The 23,710-nt window shown below is 37.0% G+C and overlaps 1 protein-coding gene and 1 long non-coding RNA gene across 2 annotated transcripts; one reads left to right on the plus strand and one right to left on the minus strand.

Moving 5' to 3' along the window:
- Positions 1–1,788: 1,788 nt before the first annotated feature.
- On the minus strand, positions 1,789–19,401 carry tmem170b (transmembrane protein 170B). The gene is made up of 3 exons (XM_048203722.1): positions 19,245–19,401; positions 7,728–7,898; positions 1,789–3,342 (listed from the first exon to the last, which is right to left on the minus strand). Exons 1-3 carry the CDS (start codon positions 19,399–19,401, stop codon positions 3,212–3,214), a joined length of 459 nt encoding a protein of 152 aa, XP_048059679.1. The 3' UTR covers positions 1,789–3,211.
- On the plus strand, positions 19,359–22,688 carry LOC125276205. Its single transcript, XR_007186588.1, has 3 exons — positions 19,359–19,490; positions 21,129–21,314; positions 22,264–22,688. It is a non-coding gene; the product is annotated as an uncharacterized LOC125276205 (long non-coding RNA).
- The last annotated feature ends 1,022 nt before the right edge of the window (positions 22,689–23,710 follow it).

The raw sequence follows: 23,710 nt of genomic DNA on the forward strand, positions 1-23,710 counted from the left end.
GAATCAAACAGAGATCACGATTCTCCCAAGATTCTGAACAGACAACTAAGCAAAACAACATGTAATTTACTAGAGGATCTGACAAAATGTTAATTACTGCAGTCAATTTATCATGTTTAATTAATCTGAATGAATTATTAAAAAAAAAAAAAAAAAAAAAAAAAAACGTATGAATGAATGATTTAATGACTCACTCATAAATACTTCACTTGTTTGGCTGTGTCTGAAATCACCCCTATACCCTTAAATAGGGCACTATTTGAGGGGAAAAGGCCATTTTGTAGTGGTGTCCGAAACCATAGCAGACATTATCGAGTGCACTCATTCAATCCCACAATGCACCACGATAACGAGTGTACAACCGATGTACGCTCAACAGCTAGAGAATACCCATAATGCACTGTGAGGGTTGTGCCAAATTAATTCCTGTGTCTCACCAGAAGATGGCACCCGCAGCTGAATCATCCATTCATCCATTTTCCAAACCACTGGTCCAATGTGGCTACAGCGTAATATCATACAGCTTTTTGATTATTAAATTGTTTAATTAAAGTTTATACATGCTAGTCTCCATGACAGAGTTCAAGATAAACCTCTTCATGACTACTGGAGCTGCCAGTTTGCCAATTTTCAAGTGATTATTACACAGCAAGCACAAATTATGCAAAGCAGCAGCTATTCTGGCGCACTCATATTTGAATTCACACACTCGTTTTCATCCATCCCTTCAAGTGAAGTGGAGTAATGTAGGGAATAGTGAATGACGGTATAGGGGGTGATTTCGAACACAGCTTTTGATTACTGGATTAATCAGCGTTTTTACACGTATCTCTTGAATGAATGATTCAACGACAATACATTTTTAACAGTCACTTGTCGCCATCTGGTGGCGTAACGATGTAATGATACAATCATTATTTGAAGCCTTAAAGGTGCCCTAGAATTAAGAATTGAATTTACCTTGGCATAGTTAAATAACAAGAGTTCAGTACATGGAAATGACATACAGTGAGTCTCAAACACCATTGTTTCCTCCTTCTTATATAAATCAAATTTGTTTAAAAGACCTCCGAAAAACAGGCGAATCTCAACATAACACCAACTGTTACGTAACAGTCGGGATCATTAATATGTACGCCCCCAATATTTGCATATGCCAGCTCATGTTCAAGGCATTAGACAAGGGCAGGACGTCTGAATGTGCACAGCCGAATCATCAGACTAGGTAAGCAAACAAGAACAATAGCAAAAAATGGCAGATGGAGCGATAATAACTGACATGATCCATGATATCATGATATTTTTAGTGATAAATGTTTCGTTAGCATGTTGCTAATGTTCTCTTAAATGTGGTTAAAGTTACCATCATTTCTTACTATATTCACGGAGACAAGAGCCATCGCTATTTTCATTTTTTAAACACTTGCAGTCTGTATAATTCATAAACACAACTTCATTCTTTATAAATCTCTCCAACAGTGTGTAATGTTAGCTTTAGCCACGGAGCACAATCAAACTGATTCAGAATCAAATGTAAACATCCAAATGCTGCATGACGAACACTTTGTAAAGATCCATTTTGAGGATTATATTAGCTGTGTGAACTTTGTTTATGCTGTTAAAGGCAAGTGCGAGCTCCGGGGGCGGGGAGCCGAGAATTTAAAGGGGCCGCAGCCTGAATCGGCGCATATTTAATGATGCTCCAAAATAGGCAGTTAAAAAAATGAATAAAAAAAAAACTATGGGGAATTTTGAGCTGAAACTTCACAGACACATTCAGAAGACACCTTAGACTTATATTACATCTTTACATATTACAAATTACGTTCTACGGCACCTTTAAGTTACTTTCAAAAGGTGATTTGCTCTATTGTGATCGCTTCCATAGACATCAGTGTTTATATCCGAACCATAAACTTTTATACGGAACCCTGCACATGACATGCAGGGAAAAAAAGCAGGCTAAATCGTGCGCGTGCTTTAAGTCGTTCCCTCGATTTATCAATTGTGCGCACGATTTACTAATTTGTTCCCTCTATTTACTAAATTGTGCGCACGCTTTACTAAGTCGTTTCTTTGATTTATAAATCATGTGCATGAGGGAATGAATTAGTAAATTGTGCGCACAATTTACTTTTTTTCCTGCATGTTATGTGCGGGGCTCCAGACCTTTATCCCAATACTTCTGTGATAATATGAATACTTGTAACACAGAAATAACAATACTGCATGGTTGAAAAGAGTGTTTGTGAAGCTGTTTCATACTTATACATGAAAACTGCTCTCTCTAGACCAGCGGCAGCACAAACGCAGATTTGAATGTTCCGCTGTGCTTTTGTCAAAGGTTTAATAGACACAGACGAATCATTGTCATTTAAGAATGAGATCGTGTGGCCGTTTGAATCGAGATCGCGATCTTTTAACGATTAATCGTGCAGCTCTAATACCAGAGTTCAAATTTACACTGACGTTCCAATGTGTTTCCATATTATATAAATAAGGCATTTTTCCATTATGGATACATTTACAGTATATAGGTTACAAGAGACCACATCACACCTAAACCGCCATATTGCATAACCTTCTACAGACAGTTTTCAAAATGCAGAAAGTGCAAAGTGGAAGCCATTTCTTACGGAGAAGAAAAATGGATGTGGTAATACTGCTGGACCAGAGTGAAGATCCATAATCACACAAACAGGAATGTTTCAGGCCGTTCAGCTGAGCAGAATTAGAAAATGTTTAGTGGTGTTTTCCCACACTGATTGAGGATACATTGACAGAGAGACAAACTATCAGAGGATGCTTTTGATGCATCCATCTTGGCTTTATGGTCCAGCTACGGCTCCAACACCACTCGGTTTACATAAAGCTGAAGCGATCCGTGTGCAAAAACAAAACAAATGTTCAGCAAAGATGAACAGACATCCCAGGATTCATCTCAATCCTCCATCGAGGCAGTTGGCACGTTGATTGAGTTTCAGTCATTGGCCTATAATGCTGTTTTTGCTTCTTGAAATGTTCAGTTCTCCAAAAGGTGCTGTTCTAGAGGGCTTCATATAGTGGTCCATTGGCCATTAGTGACTCCTAAAGCTCATTTCTTTGCACCACAGGCCAGATCTCTGTGGTTTAACCCCACTCACCTCGACCGTGGCCCTTCTGCCGGCTGATTGGCTGTTGGGTATGTCAGTTATTGATGTTTGCCATCCATTCAAAGAGTGGCCAAGATCCGTGAGAATGAAATGATGACAGTAAAAGCAGTCTGGCCCACCCCGAACACCAGAGCTTCAAGAGGAGCCATGTTCTTTCCTGCCACACGGTACACACCCGCCACTGCCGCGCCTGACACAGGACAAATGACAAGACAAGTGGTAGTTGTGTAGACTGTCAATGGAGGGACCGAAATCTCTCAGATTTCATTCAAAATATCTTCATTTGTGTTTGGAACAATATGAGAGTGAGTAAATGATGACAAGTTTTTTTTCATTTTTGGGTGAATTAACACTTTAATGTATACAGTATGTATATGAATATTAAAGGAGTCATGAACTGCATTGTTTTATAATGTTTCCTGGGGTGCACTTACAATGTTAGTATGATTTTTAGAGATGTTCCGATACCCCTTTTCCACTCCCGATACCGATTCCGATACCTGAGCTTAGGGTATTGGCCGATACCAAGTACTGATCCGATACCTGGGTGCAGGGCTCTGAACCGGTTCAAGGAACGAAACCGGAAACGAACAAAATTTTGACCGGACCGTAACCAGAAACGGAAACTGAATCAAATTTAATCGTTTTGAACAGAAACGCTCATTTGAAATGGCCATTAACCGGTTAATAATGTTATTTTTTCGTTCTATTTAATATTTTGATTTGGCAGTCAACCAATCACGAATTCAAATAGTACAGCCTATGCAAATGTGACGCCGACGCATCCAACGAGAGTGAAATGACCGAGCTGAGCGCTCAGTTGTCAAGTCATCATAGGTTAGGTAAGTCACAATGGCAACGCCCTGGCATTAGTTTTTCCGATGATATGTCACCAACCGTCAAGTATTAGGCCTATATTTAAGTGAAAATTAAAGTCAAGTAGGCTAATATGCAGCTTGTTGTACGTTTTGAAACAAGCGAAAATTACAGGATATGTAGAACATAGGTTCACACAACGCCACATCACGCACATGCAGTGGTTCGGTGAACGGAGAAAACAGAATAAAACTATAGGCTAACATAACACGTATACAATAAAAGGGAATATTTAGGCCTATAGGCTACGCTAAATATTTCACCATAATTAGGTCTACAGATTAACAAAACGAAAGTGGCTCATTGTGGCGCACTCCAACGATCTAGGAAAGGAAACAGACATTCTGCTTGTCTTCGTTATTTAAATGTCTTTTGTAAATGTATGAATTATGTCTGGCTTTTAAATTACGACCAGAAACCATAAATTACGGAGTACAGTTTAGGAAAAAAACGCTCCAGTGGTCGCGCCGGCACCTCATGCGCGCGCACACAAATTCTTGCATTGCTTACTTGATATCGCAGCTGTTAAATATTAAAATAAAAATACAGTCAACCAAACATATAAAACTTTACACTGCTCAATTCAATTCTGTAATACAATCTGCCGTCCCGTGACCACCGCCTGACTGTGCTGTTATGTGAAGGATGTTAATGCGAGTGAAGTACAAAGTTTAGGCTAACGTTACATAATAAATAGCCTAATAGTTTAGCATTCGTCTCGAAAATGGAAACAGTGCCAAATGAGAAAGGTAGGCTTCAGACTCACTTTAAATTAATTCGTTTAGCATCTTATTTAGTTTTATTTCTAATAAATAACCTTGTTTTTCACTTCTTTGCTGCTCTAAACAGTGGTTGCGTATGGCAACACAGCACAACTTCCTGTGTTTGCATTCTGAGCCGCGAAGAAGTATTGAGTTCCGATTTGCTGCGTTAAGCAAAGATAGCGGGCACAACTAGATATTGTTTAAGAAAATGGTATCGGATCGGTACATGAGTTTAAATACTCGCCGATACCGATGCTAGAATTTTTTCTGGTATCGGTGGTATTTCCGATGCTAGTATCGGAATCGGAACAACTCTAATGATTTTTACATGAAGTATTGTCATAATTTATAAATAAAAGCATTTTTCCTACCTTTATTATAGCCCTCTTATTTGAATGCTCTGTTTCTGCTGTGAGACTTCAGTGTAAACGTCCATTGCTGTGATTGGCTGACATCTTTGCATATGAAATAGTATTACGTGTGGAACTCTCTCGACAACTTTTAGCATGTTTTAACTATTACAGCTCTCAAGGTTAACTAATTGTGAAAAGTGTTGATTATAGCATTTACATTTAGATCTATGGCATCATATTTAGATCGTGGCAAGAAAGGTTGCAGTGATGAACATTGTAGCCGATCAGACATGTTGTTGAGTGCACGAATGCAGTGATCTCGTCACTGCAACTCAATTTCTGCACACTAATGAATGCTTTCATCTTAACTAACAGTGCAAACACAATGTAAATAAGAGATTTGTTGAATATAACAGGACTTTTGTCGAGAGTCCAGAACACTCGCGCTGTTTGATTGACAGCTCCAGTGTTCTTTGATCGCTTTCTATAAATAATTTAATCACAGTTTATGTAATAACAGATTATTTTTTTATCCTACCAAGAGAAACAACGTGAAGTTGACCGTTTAGTCAGTGGTTTGATTTACTGACACACAGACAAAGAATATCTGACTGTACATGAATCATTAATATCAGATCAGGCATTAGAATTAACACAATTACTTACATGTTGTTGCATTACTGTCGAGTCCATATTGTAAAAAAGTCTGTTTGCAAAGCCTGCGCCAAAATTGCGACTGATTTACCAAAGAATCCACAGTGAAATACCGAATACAAATAAATAATGCTCAACTGAGACATTCACATTGTTGAAAATAAATAACCATATTCCTAGCATTAGGATCATTTGAAAGGTAATGCTATTTTTAGTCCTGTATCCTGATCCTCTTCTCTCCTCGTCATCTGACTAACACGCCAGTAGGCGGGGCTAACGTTGCAATGATGAAGTAGCCGTTTATTTTCTTTTACTGAGGCGATCTTTATAATAAAAGCTGTTTTTGGACTAACAAGGAAGTTTTCAGTTCTGAAACTTACAGGATATTCTTATAGTATGATGACATCTTACATGTCAAAAGCTCAAGGAAAATTTGATTTCTCAGTTCATGTCCCCTTTAATGTACAGTATATCACTGTGAATGGATCTGTCACACACAGAGATATACATTAACATTCATATACATGCTGTAAACATTAAAGAGTTAATTCACCCCAAAAAATTGTCATCATTTACTCTCTCTCTCTCTCTCTCACACACACACATTAACAGACTAGGGGCCCTATTTTATAATCCACTTTTGCTATTTTAACAACGGATAAACGGTCCGTGCGCCGGGGCGCATTTTTGAAATGGGTTGTCCCTATTCTCTTAATGAGTAATGGGCGTAACGTTCAATAAACCAATCAAAGTGTTATCTCCCATTCCCTTTAAGAGCGAGATGCGCTCGTGCCATGGCGGATTGCTATTTACATGGCGTACACGCGATGAGTCAGTTAATATATATGTGTGTGTATTGGCACGATTGTTCAATTAATTAGCCAGTTTCGTTCATCATTATAAGTAGTAATAGGCTGAATTGAAAATAGGTAGCCTAATTCTAATACACGCAATGACTATTCATCATTACATTTTTATATTTATGTAGCCTACACAATAATATTCTTTTACACTGTAATCCTTTTGTTTTTAATATTTGGCATGTTTGTATGATGCGCATCCCTGTGTGTAATAAACAAAGTCAACACGCACTGTGGACGCGCCCAGAGGTGCAGTTTCTACCAACGCGCTCTAACAAAAAAATATTGCCCCATTGACTTTAGACTAGGTTTGAGTTGGTCTATGGCGCAGTCTATTTTCAGCTCCTTAAAATAGCAATGCGCCGGCAATGCGCCTGAACACACCTCTTTTTTAGACCAGCACGCCCATGGGCGCACTAACTGGCGCAAATGCATTTACTAATTTAAGGACGTGGCGCTGAACAGGAAAACGCGAACGGCGCCGGATGCAAACTAGCAAACACACTTGCGCTGCGCCTTGCGTCGCATTGCGCCGGGTGTATTATAGGGCCCTAATTGTTTCTGTCTCTCTTGGTTATATTCATATTAATATTAAAGCAGACCTCTGGGAACAGGCACTTCGGCATAGGGTTATTTTTGAATCAAACTCCATTTGTGCCCGACTGGAGAACAGCTAAAAGCTAGTTCACTGACACCCTGCCCAACTAGACAATGTCCTTAAAATATAGTCCATTCTAATGCATTTTTTCAGTCACAGATACTCTAAAAACCACACAGAATACCTTAGCAACTGCATAGCAAAACCCCAGCAACCTCCCAGAACCCACTAGCATCATGGCGGTGAATTTTGCATGAGAAAATGTAAAAATCTAGTTGGGTCATAAACATTTCTCAGTCTCACAGTGACTTGATTATAACAGCAAAATTGTGCATTAATGAATCATGCACAAAATGACCATGGACGTTTATTAATTTTGATTTCATATTGTGTTTGAGAACATGCACATTTAATGTGCTGATTTTGTCCACAAAGGCCGATAAGAAAAGCAGAAGTGTGCGAGTACTGACTGGTGATGACCCCTCCTGTGAGAGAGGCCAGGAAGCCCACGCTGATGAGCACCAGTGTGATGAGCCGTCCTCTCTTATGACGCTGCAGTGTCACACACATCAGCAGACCCACGGCACTGTGAACGAACAGAGACGAGAACAGACACCACAGGAACACCCAGTACCACATTTCTGCAGAGATAAAACACACACAGACAGAGAGAGAGAGAGAACAAACTGGTTAGAAAGTTAGCTGTTTTCAAAAAATGCAAGTGAGCAGTTGAGCATGTCATTCAGGAAGCATATGCATGAATATGTCAGTTGCATGGCAATCCATATATATATTTTTTTTTTGTGTTTCACTTTTGGCTATTCAATCTAATAATGAGTCAAGAAAAAGATAAAAACAGTTGATTCCTGATGCATAAACATACAGCATATTGCAAAAGTAGTATAGTAGAATATATTAAGTCATGCATAATTGTGATTTTCTGCATTACATTCAAATCAACTAATAACAAAATAATAAACACATTCTTGCTCATGCATGTTGTTTTTCTTTAAAAAAAAAAGTTCTGCTTTCTGCTTCTTGAGTGAAGAGGAACTGCAATGTGAGGAACCTCTGTTAAAAGTATAGTTCACACAAAAATGAAAATTGTGTCATTATTTACTCACCCTCACGTTGTTCCAAACCTGTATGAATGTCTTTGTTTTGCTGAAACACAAAGGAAGATATGTCAAAGAAAGTTTGTAACCAGGCCACTTTGAGACACCATTGACTTCCATAGTAGGAAAAAAAAAAAATACTATGGAAGTCAATGGTGCCCCACAACTGTTCAGTTTCCCACATTCTTCAAAATATCTTCCTTTGTGTTCAACAGAACAAAATTATTTATACAAGTTTGGAACAACTTGAGGGTGAGAAAGTGATGACAGAATTTTCATTTCTGGGTGAACTATCCCTTTAAAGCAGGGGTCGGCAACCCAAAATGTTCAAAGAGCCATATTGGACCAAAAAAACAAAAAACAAATCTGTCTGGAGCCGCAAAAAATTAAAAGCCTTATATAAGCCTTATATGAAGGCAACACAGGCTGTAAGTGTATATTAGCTATATTAGCCTACTATCAAAATGACTAACTAGGCTACAAATACATAATGAGGTATTCCCGAGGTATATATTTAAAAACTGCTGAAAGCTACAGAAAAAAGAAGCAAATGGATCGGTGCAATCCACAGAAACAGCTGGACTCCAGCAGAGAAACATGGATTTGCAGTTATCTTTTTGTGTCAAATTGTTGGATTTTGAGGTAAAATCATTCCATATATATTGTATTGTTATATATTATGTTGACAAATCATCTATTAAATATTTTCCATCTTATATTCTGCATAATTGTGCGTTTTAAAATAAACACTGACAAAAACTATACTATAAAACTATATGTTTTAGGGATGGACAATATGACGATATATATAACATTGATATAACGTTAAGTAATTACGCGGATTTAAGCCTAAGTTACCTATATTGTAGTTATATAAAATATTCACAGGCAGATTTGCTTTATGTATTTCCTCGGCGTCAAATCAGGCACATATAAATGTCAGGAAACACGACTCCTGGCTACATGTCAATATCCATGGATTAGGTTTATTTGACAAGTTGTAAGAAACACTTTCGAGTCCAACCTTTAGTGTAATTCGTTTGTTTTTACTCGCGTTTTCGCAGTTTCCTCTTTTAAATCCAGTCACGCAGCAGGTTCTTTTGCCAATCAGTCCAGCTGAGGGAGCGCGCTTTCGGCGGGAAAGTGACGTCGATGGCTATGACGCAAATCTTCGTTGACAGAAATGTTGAAATTTAATATGTATTATACACATTTTTACAGCATTGAAAAACGTTAAGAATGTTTGTGTCATGTTTGTCCTCCTACATAAACCATATGAAAACAAAAAATATATATTTTTTCCATTTTAATACATTTTTGAAAAAGCTCCAGGGAGCCACTAGGGGAGCGCTAAAGAGCCGCATGCGGCTCTAGAGCCGCGGGTTGCCGACCTCCGCTTTAAAGGAACACTAACAAACTAGAGTTCTGCAACACACTTTGTTTATTTATTAAAGTTAAGATATTGCAACAGTTTTGTTATGAGATCACAATCTGTCATTTATTTAAATTACTTTTAAAATACCTTTTATGTTATTTTATTGTTTCACTCTCATCCCAGACCCAGACTTTCAATCTCAAAATACACAAATTATGACTTTATATTTATCTTTATAATAGACACTAGGTTGTGATGTTATTTTCACCACAATCAGCAAGGTAGTGTACTTGGTTACCAAGGAGAAGAGCAAGAGATGAAGATAAACCCTACTGTTCAAAAGGTTAAGAACTTTCTGTTTATCAAACAATCATGAAAAAAAAAAATGCATCACGGTTTCCACAAAAATATGAAGCAGCACAACTGTTTTGATATACAACATTGATATAATCTGAAATGTTTCATGAGCAGTAAATCAGCATATTAGAATGATTTCTGAAGGATCATGTGACACTGAAGACTGGAGTAATGATGCTGAAAATTCAGCTTTACCATCACAGAAATAAATTACATTTTAATATATATTCAAATAGTAAACAGTTATTTTAAATGGGAATAATATTTCATAATATTACTGTTTTTACTGTATTTTTGATCAAATAAATGCAGCCTCGGTGAGCAGAAGAAACAAGAAACCATTAAAAAATCTTACTGGCCCAAAATTTTTGAAAGGTAATGCAATGAGGTAAATATCACCTGTGATTTCATCTGTGTCATTTCCAATCAAGCTGTAATTTTGTCAAATTATGCAAACAGCATGAAAATATAATTAATTGTATGTGTGTGTGTGTGTTTAGCAATGCTGGAAAAGAAATTTGCCATAGCAAGACAAATGAGTCAGTCCAAAAAGTTTCAAATGCAATTTGCACCACATAATATTATTAAACACAATTTCAGATGTGGTGCACATGACAGTTGGTGAAAAAAATAATAATAATTTCAGGGTAACACATCATAACAGAGCAGAACACATTGTACTTATAACAGTGTACCTCAATAAATACTCTCCCACTATCACCAGCCTCGCTTTCTCATAAACTGTCTGGTCCACTTTCATATACTCTCTCTCTTTAACACTCCATATACGTCTCTCAGTCCTTTATTGGCTTGGAGACTGTTATTATTTAAGTAACTTGTCCACACAGAGTAAACCGACAGTCTGGCTCCATTGAGAGACAATCAGTCGGCTCTGGATCGTTTAAGAAGATTCCAGAGCATCTGTGGATGACATGGATGAGCATCTTTGCTCAACACGAAAATGATTATCAAACTGCTGTTGTCATGAACTCTGGGAAATGCAGCTCCACATAAATGAAAAATGCTTGAGAAACCACACGCTCAGGCAGAAATATTGCTGACAGCCGTAATTTAACATGTCAAAGCGAATGCGTCAAATAACGAACTGCATAGTTGCACATGCAACGCTGTATAGTGCTGATTAGAGCGTTTGTACCCTGAAGCATGAAGAGACGTCACGCCATTAGCACCCTGTGTTCACTGAACACAGAAATTAATTTTCAGCAGCAGTCTTCAGTGTCACATGATCCTTCAGAAATCATTCTAATATGCTGATTTGCGGCTCAAGAAACATTTATTATTATTATTGATGTGAAAAAAACATTTTTGCTGCTTTATATTTTTGTGGAAACTGATACACTACTGTTTAATAGTTTGGAGTACATTTTTTGAAAGAAATGAATACTGTCATTCAACAAGGACACATTAAATTGATCAAAAGTGACAGAAAAGACTTTTTATAATGTTACAAAAGAATTCTATTTCAAATAAATGCTGTTCTCTTGAACTCTCATCGAATAATCATGGAAAAAAATTTCTACAAAAAATTAAGCAGCAAAAACTGTTTTGGTAACGCATTATAAGTAACACAAGTTATGCAATCTGGTAAACCGGTAAAGTAACACTTGATTCTGAATACTTGATTCTGATTGGCTGGAAGGTGTCCAAAATAACCGTTTATTTCGCAGATAGTTCCAAGTCAGTTCTATATCACCGTTCTATATTAACATGCTGCTTTTATTGAAGCACGCACACACACACACACACACACACACACACACACACAGGTTTGTTTTTGTGAATTGTGGGGACATTCCATAGGCGTAATGGTTTTTATACTGTACAAACCGTATTTTCTATCGCCCTACACCAACCCTACACCTAAACCTAACCATCACAGGAAACTGTGCACATTTTTACTTTCTCACAAAAACTCATTCTGTATGATTTATAAGCCTTTTGAAAAATGGGGACATGGGGTAATGTCCTCATAAGTCACCTCTTCTTGTAATACCTGTCATACCCCTGTCATTATACAAATTTATGTCCTGATATGTCACAAAAACGCACACACACACACACACACACACACACACACACACACACACACACACAGAGAGAGAGATCAGAGATTGCACTGCGCACACACAGAGACATCTAGTAGCACAGAAACTTTTCAACGTTTCTCTGTGACTTTTATTAATAAATTAAAAACTGAATCGCTCCATTATATTACTCAGCAAGGACATTATAACATGTTTTTCAAGAAATTAACTCTTAGCTTCATTGCTAGTATAGAGACATTGCACAGATGCAGGTTATTTACACACACATCTCTCTCTCTCTCTCTCTCTCTCTCTCTCTCTCTCTCTCTCTCTCTCTCTCTCTCTCTCTCGTGACAGGCTTTTTCATTCAAATAAATGTTATAATTCAATCAACCGCACTACTTTATCTCTGTGTCTGATTTAAAGTCCCCCTGTGGTGAAAATCAAGTTTTTAATGATATGTGACATATGACATTTCAAATGTTTAAACTGAGAAAATGTATCATTTTAAGGGAAAAATAAGTTGATTTTAAATTTCATGGCATCAACACATCTCAAAAAAGTTGGGACAAGGCCATGTTTACCACTGTGTGGCATCCCCTCTTCTTTTTATAACAGTCTGTAAACGTCTGGGGACTGAGGAGACAAGTTGCTCAAGTTTAGGAATAGGAATGTTGTATTCTGTATTCTTATCTAATACAGGCTTCTAGTTGCTCAACTGTCTTAGGTCTTCTTTGTCGCTTCTTCCTCTTTATGATGTGCCAAATGTTTTCTATGGGTGAAAGATCTGGACTGCAGGCTGGCCATTTCAGTACCCGGATCCTTCTTCTACGCAGCCATGATGTTGTAATTGATGCAGTATGTGGTCTGGCATTGTCATGTTGGAAAATGCAAGGTCTTCCCTGAAAGAGACGACGTCTGGATGGGAGCATATGTTGTTCTAGAACTTGGATATACCTTTCAGCATTGATGGTACCTTTCCAGATGTGTAAGCTGCCCATGCCACACGCACTCATGCAACCCCATACCATCAGAGATGCAGGCTTCTGAACTGAGCGCTGATAACAACTTGGGTTGTCCTTGTCCTCTTTAGTCCGGATGACATGGCGTCCCAGTTTTCCAGTTTTCCCTTTAAATTTTGATTAGTCTGACCACAGAACAGTTTTCCACTTTGCCACAGTCCATTTTAAATGAGCCTTGGCCCAGAGAAAACGCCTGCGCTTCTGGATCATGTTTAGATATGGCTTCTTTTTTTAACCCTATAGAGTTTTAGCCGGCAACGGCGAATGGCACAGTGGATTGTGTTCACCGACAATGTTTTCTGGAAGTATTCCTGAGCCCATGTTGTGATTTCCATTACAGTAGCATTCCTGTATGTGATGCAGTTGCTCCATTTTTCGCCGCAACATTGGGGAATTGGTGATCCTCTGCTCATCTTGACTTCTGAGAGACACTGCCACTCTGAGAGGCTCTTTTTATACCCAATCATGTTACCAATTGACCTAATAAGTTGCAAATTGGTCCTCCAGCTGTTCCTTATATGTACATTTAACTTTTCCGGCCTCTTATTGCTACCTGTCCCAACTTTTTTGGAATGTGTAGCTCTCATGAAATCCAAAATGAGGCAATATTTGGCATGACATTTCAAAATGTCTCACTTTCAACATTTGATATGTTATCTATATTCTATTGTGAATAAAATATAAGTTTATGAGATTTGTAAATTATTGCATTCCTTTTTTATTCACAATTTGTACAGTGTCCCAACTTTTTTGGAATTGAGTTTGTGTGTATATTTTATATATATTTATATATGTATGTATAAAATATACACACAAACTCAATGCATGAAATTTCCACTATGCATGAACTTTACCTATGTGCAATCATGCCTATGACTTTGTGTAATCCAGACTGACACAAACACAATGTATTGATTAAGCTATAAGCTGCCGCTCACATAACGTCCAGACAGAGAAGGCCTTTGTGCTGGAGGTCTGTAAACACTACATGCACACACACACACACACACACACATCACTATGAACAGACAAACAACAGTAACACAGACACGTCCATCTAACTGTTAACAGTAAACTGAGCCAGACTGGGCACAAAAGCCTCAGAGCCATGCTGTGCCAGGAACACTGCTGCAGTCCTGAGGTTAGGTGGCACTGCACAACAAAAAGCACAGATAACACACAAATACTGGACAAGAGACAATGAGATGCAGGGAAACAGACACTTTAGCACAAATCTACTAGAAGAGAGAGAGAGTGAGAAAGACTTAATCATATGGAAGGAGCAAAAGTGAATGACGCTGATGGAAAGCATACCTTCAGTGTACTACTGACCCACATTGCCATTTACTATAGAGAGACACTCAGACATTACTTCAACACTCACACAGACTTGTGTTTTTACATACAAAAGCATATAAAACTATTAAACCATGAAGAACCAAACAAAAGTAAACACCGAACAGAAATGTGACAGGTTATGGTTGGTTACTCTAATAAATATAACAACATAGATAATCAGGATATATTTTGAAGGTTATATTGCCGCAAAGAAAATGGGGGAGGGGACAATGTAAAGCGTTCGGCTTGTGAAAGGCCTCTTTAAACACCCTGGGCTCTCGTCGTGTCAACAAAGCAGTTTCCGAGGTGACAAAAAGCCTCTTTTGTCAGGCTGTCAGCAGTCACAGTCAGTAACAATGTTCTTCAACATCAGCATATAATGATGGACAAACAGACGAAATGCTTATTCCAATTAAGCAAGCACATATAAACAATAACTTAGCGCTATCTAACTCTGTGGTGGACTATGATAAACATAGCCAAATGCTAATCGAGATAATGATCACTAAACAAGAAGTAGCAAAGTTGTCACACATTTCTACCACTAACAGGGTTAAAACTTTTTATGAAAGCGTTAAGTTTCTATTTCCACACAGGAAACTCAATAGCTGCACACAGAGATAACTACAACTTCATCAGGGCTATAATGGATGTTTCTATGTTAGTTTTGATATCACAGTACTATTATAAGCAGTGTCTGGCAGATGATGGCAAAAAACAACAACAACAACACAGACTTACATTGAAAAAGGACCTTTGCAACAACTCTAGCGATCACCCACAACCCTTAATGTTGTGACAGAGTTTTACCACAATTTTTTTAGAAATATATATTTTTGGAAAGCATTACATTAAATCAGCATTAAATTGATCAAAAGTGACAGTAAAGACATTTATAATGTTAAAAAAGATTTCTATTTCAAATAAATGCTATCTTATGAACTTTCTATTCACCAAGGAAAAGTCAGTTTTCACAAAAATATGAAGCAGCACAACTGTTTTCAACATTGATAATAATCATAAATGTTTCTTGAGCAGCAAATCAGCATATTAGAATGATTTCACTAAACACCAAAGAACTAACTGTTTACCCAAAGGCACAAACAATTGCAAAGTAGGCAGAAGTCTGTCTCCATCAACAGCAGAAGGAAATGAAATGTCTAAATAGGCTCGTTTCACTGACCAAAACAGGAAACACTATTAACTTTCCTCCCGAGTGGGAGTTTGTCATAATCTCCCAGCATTCTCTTTGAATCTCTGTGCTTTTGCACCTGTGCTGTTCCTTCCCATCATCACAAAGAGAGAACATCTGAACACAGCTGTTTCTGTCAGCGGCGGGGGCACAGCTGATGTGCCACGTCATCCCATCATGTTCTTCAGCCAAAAATGAATATTTTGGCATTATTAACTCACCCTTTGTCTTTCCAAACCCGTATGCAGTTCAGGGTTGCCAGGTTTTCACAACAAAACCTGCCCAATTGCTACTCAAAATTAGCACAAAATTAGCACAAAACTAACCCAATCGCGTTCCGGGGAAAAAAATCCGCATTTTTGGCCGGGTTCCCCTAGTAAAATTCGCATTCCAGGGGTTAAATATCATGTTATTTGGGGTCGCTTTAACCCAATTCCACGGGAAAACCGCAAACTTGCACAAATAAATGTGTGGTATTTTCATGGTGGTTTTTTGGTCACTCTGCCCTGTTTTTATTTAGAAAAGAGCTATATAGAATATTCTTCAAAATTTCTCTTTCAGTGCCACAGAAAAACCAGCACCACACGTTGGAATGCAGTTTTGCCAATTTAGCGACTTTGTCACTAGATTAGAGACATTTTTCAGCAAAATCAACTAGCAAATCTAGCGATTTTTGAACTGCTAGTCAGTCATTATATCATACTCTTTCTGTTGTCTGACAGAAAATATGTAAATGAGAACAGCTTTATTGGACATCCGACTATTAAAATACAGTATATGTGCATGGATTGAGAGAAAACAGATGTAAAGTGCTGACAGTTGCCACATTACATCATCTAGCAACATTTAGCTACTTTTTGAGCTAGCGTTAGCTACTTTCCATTGAAAATAGTTGCCAACATGTAATAATAATAAATTACTTCTTTTTCATGAGTGAATTCCTTACTACCTCACGTGCTACCGGTGCCGCAGTCCTCTCTCAAGTTGCATCATGTGTTGCGTCATGCCAGATGTCCACAAGATTGCAGAAATTATAATCTGGCCAAATCTCGGAAGTGAAAGGACGGGCGTGTCATGTGCCTCATGCACCATAAAACTGACTTGTTCCCTAGAAATGCTTCATGCTGTCTTCCTGTAACACTCACTTACCCGCAGTGGTCTGACTTTTATATTACATTACATTGTTCATTGCAGTGATTTCATAGTCCAGTATTTATGTGGTTCTTGCTTCAGGAGATTTTACATTACAAGTGATCTAACAAAATACCAAAACGCTTTCATACAAAGGTAAAAAAGATAAAATGAACTATATATATATACATACAGGCTAGGGCTTGACAATAACAGCCCATGTGGCTAGTGGTTTTGCAAAGTTTTCAGCATTTTCACTGGCCACAATTTTGACATTTGACATAGGGAAAAACTGCCATAAAGATATTTTTAATATTATCTCATAATTTGGCAGCAAGTATATTAGGCTGCTGTCACTTTAAGAACTGATGCACGGATCCATTATACTGTTACACATGCGTTTTCTTTCTCAACTGTTTTACGTTCACTTAAAACATAAAACTGACTGTGTGTATGCGAATACTCTTACGCGAAGACTGGTATTTTGACATTAATTTGTGCGTATTTCACTGTTTGAGCACAAAAAGCAAACTGAGGCGGCTTTATGTGTGCATACAAAATCTGCCGGAATTAGTAAAATTATGCGTAATACGTGCAATCCCATGCCGAAATTCAAGCCCTGTAAGACCAACAACATTCATCTGGAGCAAATGAAAGGAGTGAGTGAGGGAAGGCGGGTTTGTGTGTCAACTCGCTGTCAGAGAAATGAGAGAGAGGGAAAGAGCAGCTGGCATTGTGTCTATTCTGCAGAAAATGAGAAGTGGAAGCGTTTCAGATATTTCGGTATCAATATTTTTGACAACACTACATTGCATTTAGTTTCTTATTTCAGATGCCTTTTTAAAAGACTACAATTGAAAAATGTATATATATATTTTATATTAAATTCAACTTGCCAAAGTGGCTAGTAGGAGAGACTGCGTTACACGCCACTGCTGAATTACACCTGAATTTGGAGGATTGGCAGATGTTAATGTCAAGCCCTGTATATATATCATCACATCATATATCATCACAGTGGTTCTCATATAAAATAAAGAATCTCATATATATACAAATACAACTTTTGCAAGTATATATATATATATATTTATGAAATATAATATTTTGTAACATGATAAATGTCTAATAATATATATATGTGTATATTTGTGGTTTTATGGGTGTTTTGGGTCATAACTCACCGATTAAGAACCACTGCAATCTGTCAAAAACAAATCAATCAAATATTTAATAACATCCGTTTCATATACACACAAAAATCTGATCGCAACACATTTAAGGAAAGGAAAATATTATTGCTTGTAGTTGTTTATACAACTATGTACCTTATCTAGACCCTTAAAAAGGAAATGAGCTATTCTTTGGGGCGGTTTTTCCATGCCAGGTTACACCCTTGACATTGAATAGATGTTTTTACACAGTTTTCGTGTTGACTAACACAGCCTGGTCTCACTCAAATGTGACATTGTCATTGGTATTGTGAACTGATCAAAGCAAGGCAAAAGACTGTATAATGCTGCACAAAAGAAGCCCACGAGCACAGTATCATGTGGAGGCCAATATGGTGTCGGTAATTACTAATGATTACTCCACTACACGAGCCGAGAGCCGCCAGAAACGATGCAATGACTCAAGATTAACTAAAGATTAATGAGTGGCACAATGCTTTTTAGAGGTTCACATCAGACTGGCTGAATGTATTAGTGCACTACGGTCTACGACGGGCAAAGCTTTCACTTCTAAATACACGACATCTCACAGTCAGGTGCATGGGGAACTAGTGTTAATATAAAAATACTGTAGTTATTATGCAGATAACAAAAAAGTACCATGGTGGTATATGTTTTGGACATGGTGCCATGGTAAAACTATGATTTGGACACAACTATGATGGTCACACCATGGTATTCATTGAAATTGAAAGTACTATAAAAATATCACAGTAAATGAAAATGATACATACCTTAATACAGAATTATCTAGCATGTTATTTACAAAAAAAAAAAAAAAAAAAAGCCAGCCTTATGAAAATAGCACTTTGGCAGTATTTTTTGAACATGTTCCAAGATAAAATCATGTCTCCCCCCCCACATTTACCATGGTGTTTTATTTTACACTACTATATATCACATAGGCTATATATCAAAGTACATTTGTGCCATGATATACACACTTTTTATTATATTAAGTACCGCATGCAATACTACGCGTGATGCATTATTAATTTAGCGTGTAAGCACACAGTATACAGTGTGATGTGAAGTGTGACCTTGTTCAGATGGGATGCGCGCAGCTGCTCGTGCGTCTGCCGGTACAATAGACTGGCCGGTGTGGAGAGAGGCGTGTGCGCGCGGCTGGATGACACACATGAACCCGTTTCACCAGATCTTTCTCCTCGTGTGAACGTACCTGTGAAGTGCTGTAGGGTCGGTTCCGTGCCCTGGACCCACAGGCTGAGCACTTGCTGCACCGATAGATTAATGGAATAATCCTTATTCATGTTCGCGCTGGGCGGCTGGAGCGCGGCCCTCTTGCTCAGATATCGGACCGAGGATGGGGGACACATGGAGCCTCTTCACCGGTGCCGCTGCTCGCTGGAGGAGGATGGCGGAGCGGCGGTCCGTCTGATCAGCTGCTGCTCAGGGGCCATGATGGGTACGGCTGACACACACATTCACACACACACTCTCACTCACTAGACACATACACGCGCGCACACACACCAGCGCTTCTGCATGGCGCTTAAAGGCGCAGCGCTCTTAAAGGGAGGTGAACATCACATCTTACACTACGATCAAATACAGCGGTTTATGAATGAATAATAAAGATTATACATATACATTCATAAACCGATGTATTTCATCGTAGTGTGAAATGTGATGTGACTAAAATTATAGTAGTAGTTAACAGCTGTGTCCATAAAATACTATTAAAATATATATAATAGTATTTTATGGACACAACTGTTAACTACTACAATAATTAGTGCTTTATTAATGTAGAAATAATAATAATTGGATAATTAAGTTAAACCAAATGCTATACAATTTGTATATTCAAATGTCAATTATTTAAAATATTAAATGCGACTGTTACTACTACTATCAATAATATAAATATAATTTTAGGAATTTCTGCAATATTAAATAATAATAATAATAATAATAAAAATAACAGTTGGTATTTCTGTTATTAATATGAATATATAAAATGTTATTTGTTATTAATATTATTATATTATAGGATAATAATGCATTGCTTATGCATAGTTTAAGTTAAACCAGATTCTATATAAAATATTAATTTGTATATTTAAATATCACTTCAATATTTAATATCAAATGATTATTATTATTAATACTACTCTGGATAATAATAATAATGATTTGATTACACAATTTTGATATATTATTTAATTACTACTACAATAATAATCGTCGTCATCATCATTAAGCGTATTTTTAACAGTCACTGCTGAAACTCCACTAGGATATTTTATAGTTTTGATGGAAATGAATTGAAAATTTCTGCCAAATAAAATCAATTTATTTTCAGGAAATATCTGTGGTGTAAAAAAGAATTGTTGGTTTAACTTAAAAGAAAAGTAAGTTACCTGGTTGCCTTAAAATTTTGAGTTCATTGAAATTAATTTAATACAATGAAGGTGATTGATTTAAGCAACAGAAACTCAAAATATGATGTTATCTGAACCACAGTAATCCTCTAAGTTGATTTGACAAAAGAAAAAATGTAGTGATAACAAATCATGAAAATATATTTTTACAGTGTGACAGAGTTGAAATGTAAACGCTGTCTAGGAAGTGTAGACATTAAAGTAATATGTCTGAGCATTTCCTAAAGATATTTGAAGAAGATGTTCTATAAGGTCCTGTCAGTTTGTGGAAAAGATTATAGGCTTAAATATGTTCCCAGTAATACATAATTTTACAAATACAGATTGCATTACATGCACTGAAATGTGTCATATAAAGCTCTGATTCATCATGCAATACTAAACATAAAAGTAAAAAGAGCTGCTCTTTGATTTTTGGGGGGGTGGGATGATGAAGCAAGTTCCCAGAACAGGTTTATGGACAGGTTTATGGATTTTCAATAGGACAGTGACATAATGTTCCTCAAACACACACCCTGATCATTTTTCCACTATTTATCGGCCTGACATTTGAGCCTACGCTTGTTGTATTACCTTACAAACCCAAACCTCTCAGCTTCTGCTTTCTCATTGTAAACGCTCCATTGTAGGAACAATCTCAAATGATGTCTGAATCGCAGGTCACGTGAGGAGCCCAGAGAACACCACACCAAAGGACTGGATGGATTAGTTTGAAGGCAAACACCTGACACATGATCAGAGCTGGGATAGGAATGACTTCTGGACCTTTTGTGGAGTAATCCCAACTCCTCTAAATGGCCGAAGGGTGTGTTTCCAAAGGCCGAAGGAATCATTCAACTCCACGGGTAATGTGGGACTTAAAAAGCATCACCTGCTGCTTGAACACAAACCTAACAGCCACTGAAATTCATTCAAGTGTCAATATCGGTATGCTTTAAACAGCTAAATAAAATTCATATTATAAAGTGTTACTGATTGCCTGTGTAGGCTAATGTATTCATCATTCTACTGACAGTAATTTGGTCTAGGTCAAGTTAGGGGTGCAAATTACCATAACAAACAACCGTTTTATTTGCATATCACAAACACACTCTCCCATTCAGCCTTGAATTTAATGAGTTTTGCTGAAGGAATAAATAAATCAATAAATAAACATATTCCAATGTGTCTTTAACCACACAATGAAATTGTTTATGGAAAATTCCATATAGTAAAATAACTTTTTTCATCTTATCCAGCAGATGGCGCTATGAACTTACATTGTACAGATTGACCCAGTAGTTTTCCAGAGTCCAAAAGCTCAGTAATATCAATCTGGATACATTTACAGTTAGAGATAAAGCATCATACGTCATACGATAAAACACAAAGAAACAAAAAATAAATAAGAACTACGCAAATGGTCATTTTATATTTGTACAAACACCTTATCTATGCATCAATCTGTCTTTTTTAGAAGTGTGTAGATATATGTTTAATATGTGTGTTTGATTTCTCTTGAGCAATAAGAGAATTGTCTTTTTGTGAAATGTGAGAGCTCACAGTCTGACTGTAAAAGCTCTCACACAGTCACCAGAATCGCCTCAGGTGTGTGAATGTGCGTGAGTCAGTCTCCAAGAAAGTATTCTTGCAGCCGCAGCATCTAAATCTGTACATGTGCATCGGTTGCTGTTGGTGTGTAATCTAATCTAAGGGAGTGACATGGCTGGAAGCGTGTTATATCAATCTATTCATACTTCTTAATTTCTGGATTCTCACATTGTCTGTTTCCTCTGCTCTTTTCTCTCTCTTCAGGTGACTCACGTCTTGGGCAGCTCATCTGAATATATCACATCTGTCAGAGTGACCTGATTCACTGGAATGATCAAGTCCTAGCCTGAGTCACCACCACAGACCACTGAATAAACGCAACATGACACCTGAGCCTATTCCTCACCATAAATTTCCCCCTTTCAGTTAAGGTGTTTTTTGATGGGGCTGCTGGTGGTACGTTGTCATACAGGGGGCCTCAGCAAACTACCAAAGGGGGGGCAGGATGATTAAAAAAAAAAAAAAAAATATATATTATTATTAAAACTCAGAATATATTGTAATATAAATGTAAATGTATATTATAATTATTGACATATTAAAAATATTTTAACTTAGTTTAAATGCTAAAAAACATACAATCAAGATGTAAACAAATCTATTTTCCCACCCTTAATATCTTAATAAAATATCTTAATAAAAAAGCCTTAATAGTTTTTTTTTTTTTTTTTTTTTTTTTACATTCTAGAATCACAAAATGAATAGTGGTTAATTATTATCAACACTCCAAGTTTCTGTTAATAAAAAATTTGACTGAAAAAAACACTTTACAATAAGGTTAAACTACATTAGTTAACATGAACAAACAATGGACTGCTGTATTTTTATTAACTAACGTTAGCAAAGATTAACAAATGCAGCAACAAGTGTATGTATTGCTCATGGTTAGATCATGTTAGTTAATACACTAACTAATGATAACAAATGAGTGTTACCTAACATATCTTACCTTACATTCAAATATTGTGTTAGTTCCTAAACATTTTCATCAGCTAAACCCCTTAGATGTAAAATATTTACTTGAAGTACAACCTGAGATTTTAAGTTAATATTTCAATGCTTTAATGACACATTTGTGGTGTTCATGGTTCTCTCTGGTTCTTCTCATGGTAAGTTTACTACTCTATTCCAGAAATGAAGACAGAAATATATTGCTCGACAATTACAATTGTACTGTAACTTATGAAATGAATAGTTGATAGTTGTAAAAAGTAAGGGATAATTGACAACGAGAACATAATGCACACCCGAGGTGGTAATGCGACCACAACGCAAAGCATGAAATAATGGAAAGAATTTGTCGTTTTTATCCTATTGTTTACTATATTTATTTGCTCGGTCAGTGTTGTTGTGGGTTTTGTTTCTTTTGCTGTTGTAGGACCTGAAATAACTGAAATCATTTGGCGAAGTGATATGGAACTGTAATGCGGTCAAGACCTGCCTGGAACTACTTTAGCCATGCATTTCCTTGAAAATAATTGCACACCTTAGAACATTTGACAACCAATCAGATTCAAGCATTAAACATTGTCCTAAGGTCAATGTGTTTTTTAGACATCTTCTGAAGTCAAGTGTTTTTCGGCATTAACAGTCTAAAATGTAAGTCGTCGCTTACTAAAAATCTTCGCTGTAGCTTTTGACTCAAACCTGA

The sequence above is a fragment of the Megalobrama amblycephala genome, linkage group LG9 (genome assembly GCF_018812025.1).
Source record: "Megalobrama amblycephala isolate DHTTF-2021 linkage group LG9, ASM1881202v1, whole genome shotgun sequence".
Taxonomy (NCBI): domain Eukaryota; kingdom Metazoa; phylum Chordata; class Actinopteri; order Cypriniformes; family Xenocyprididae; genus Megalobrama; species Megalobrama amblycephala.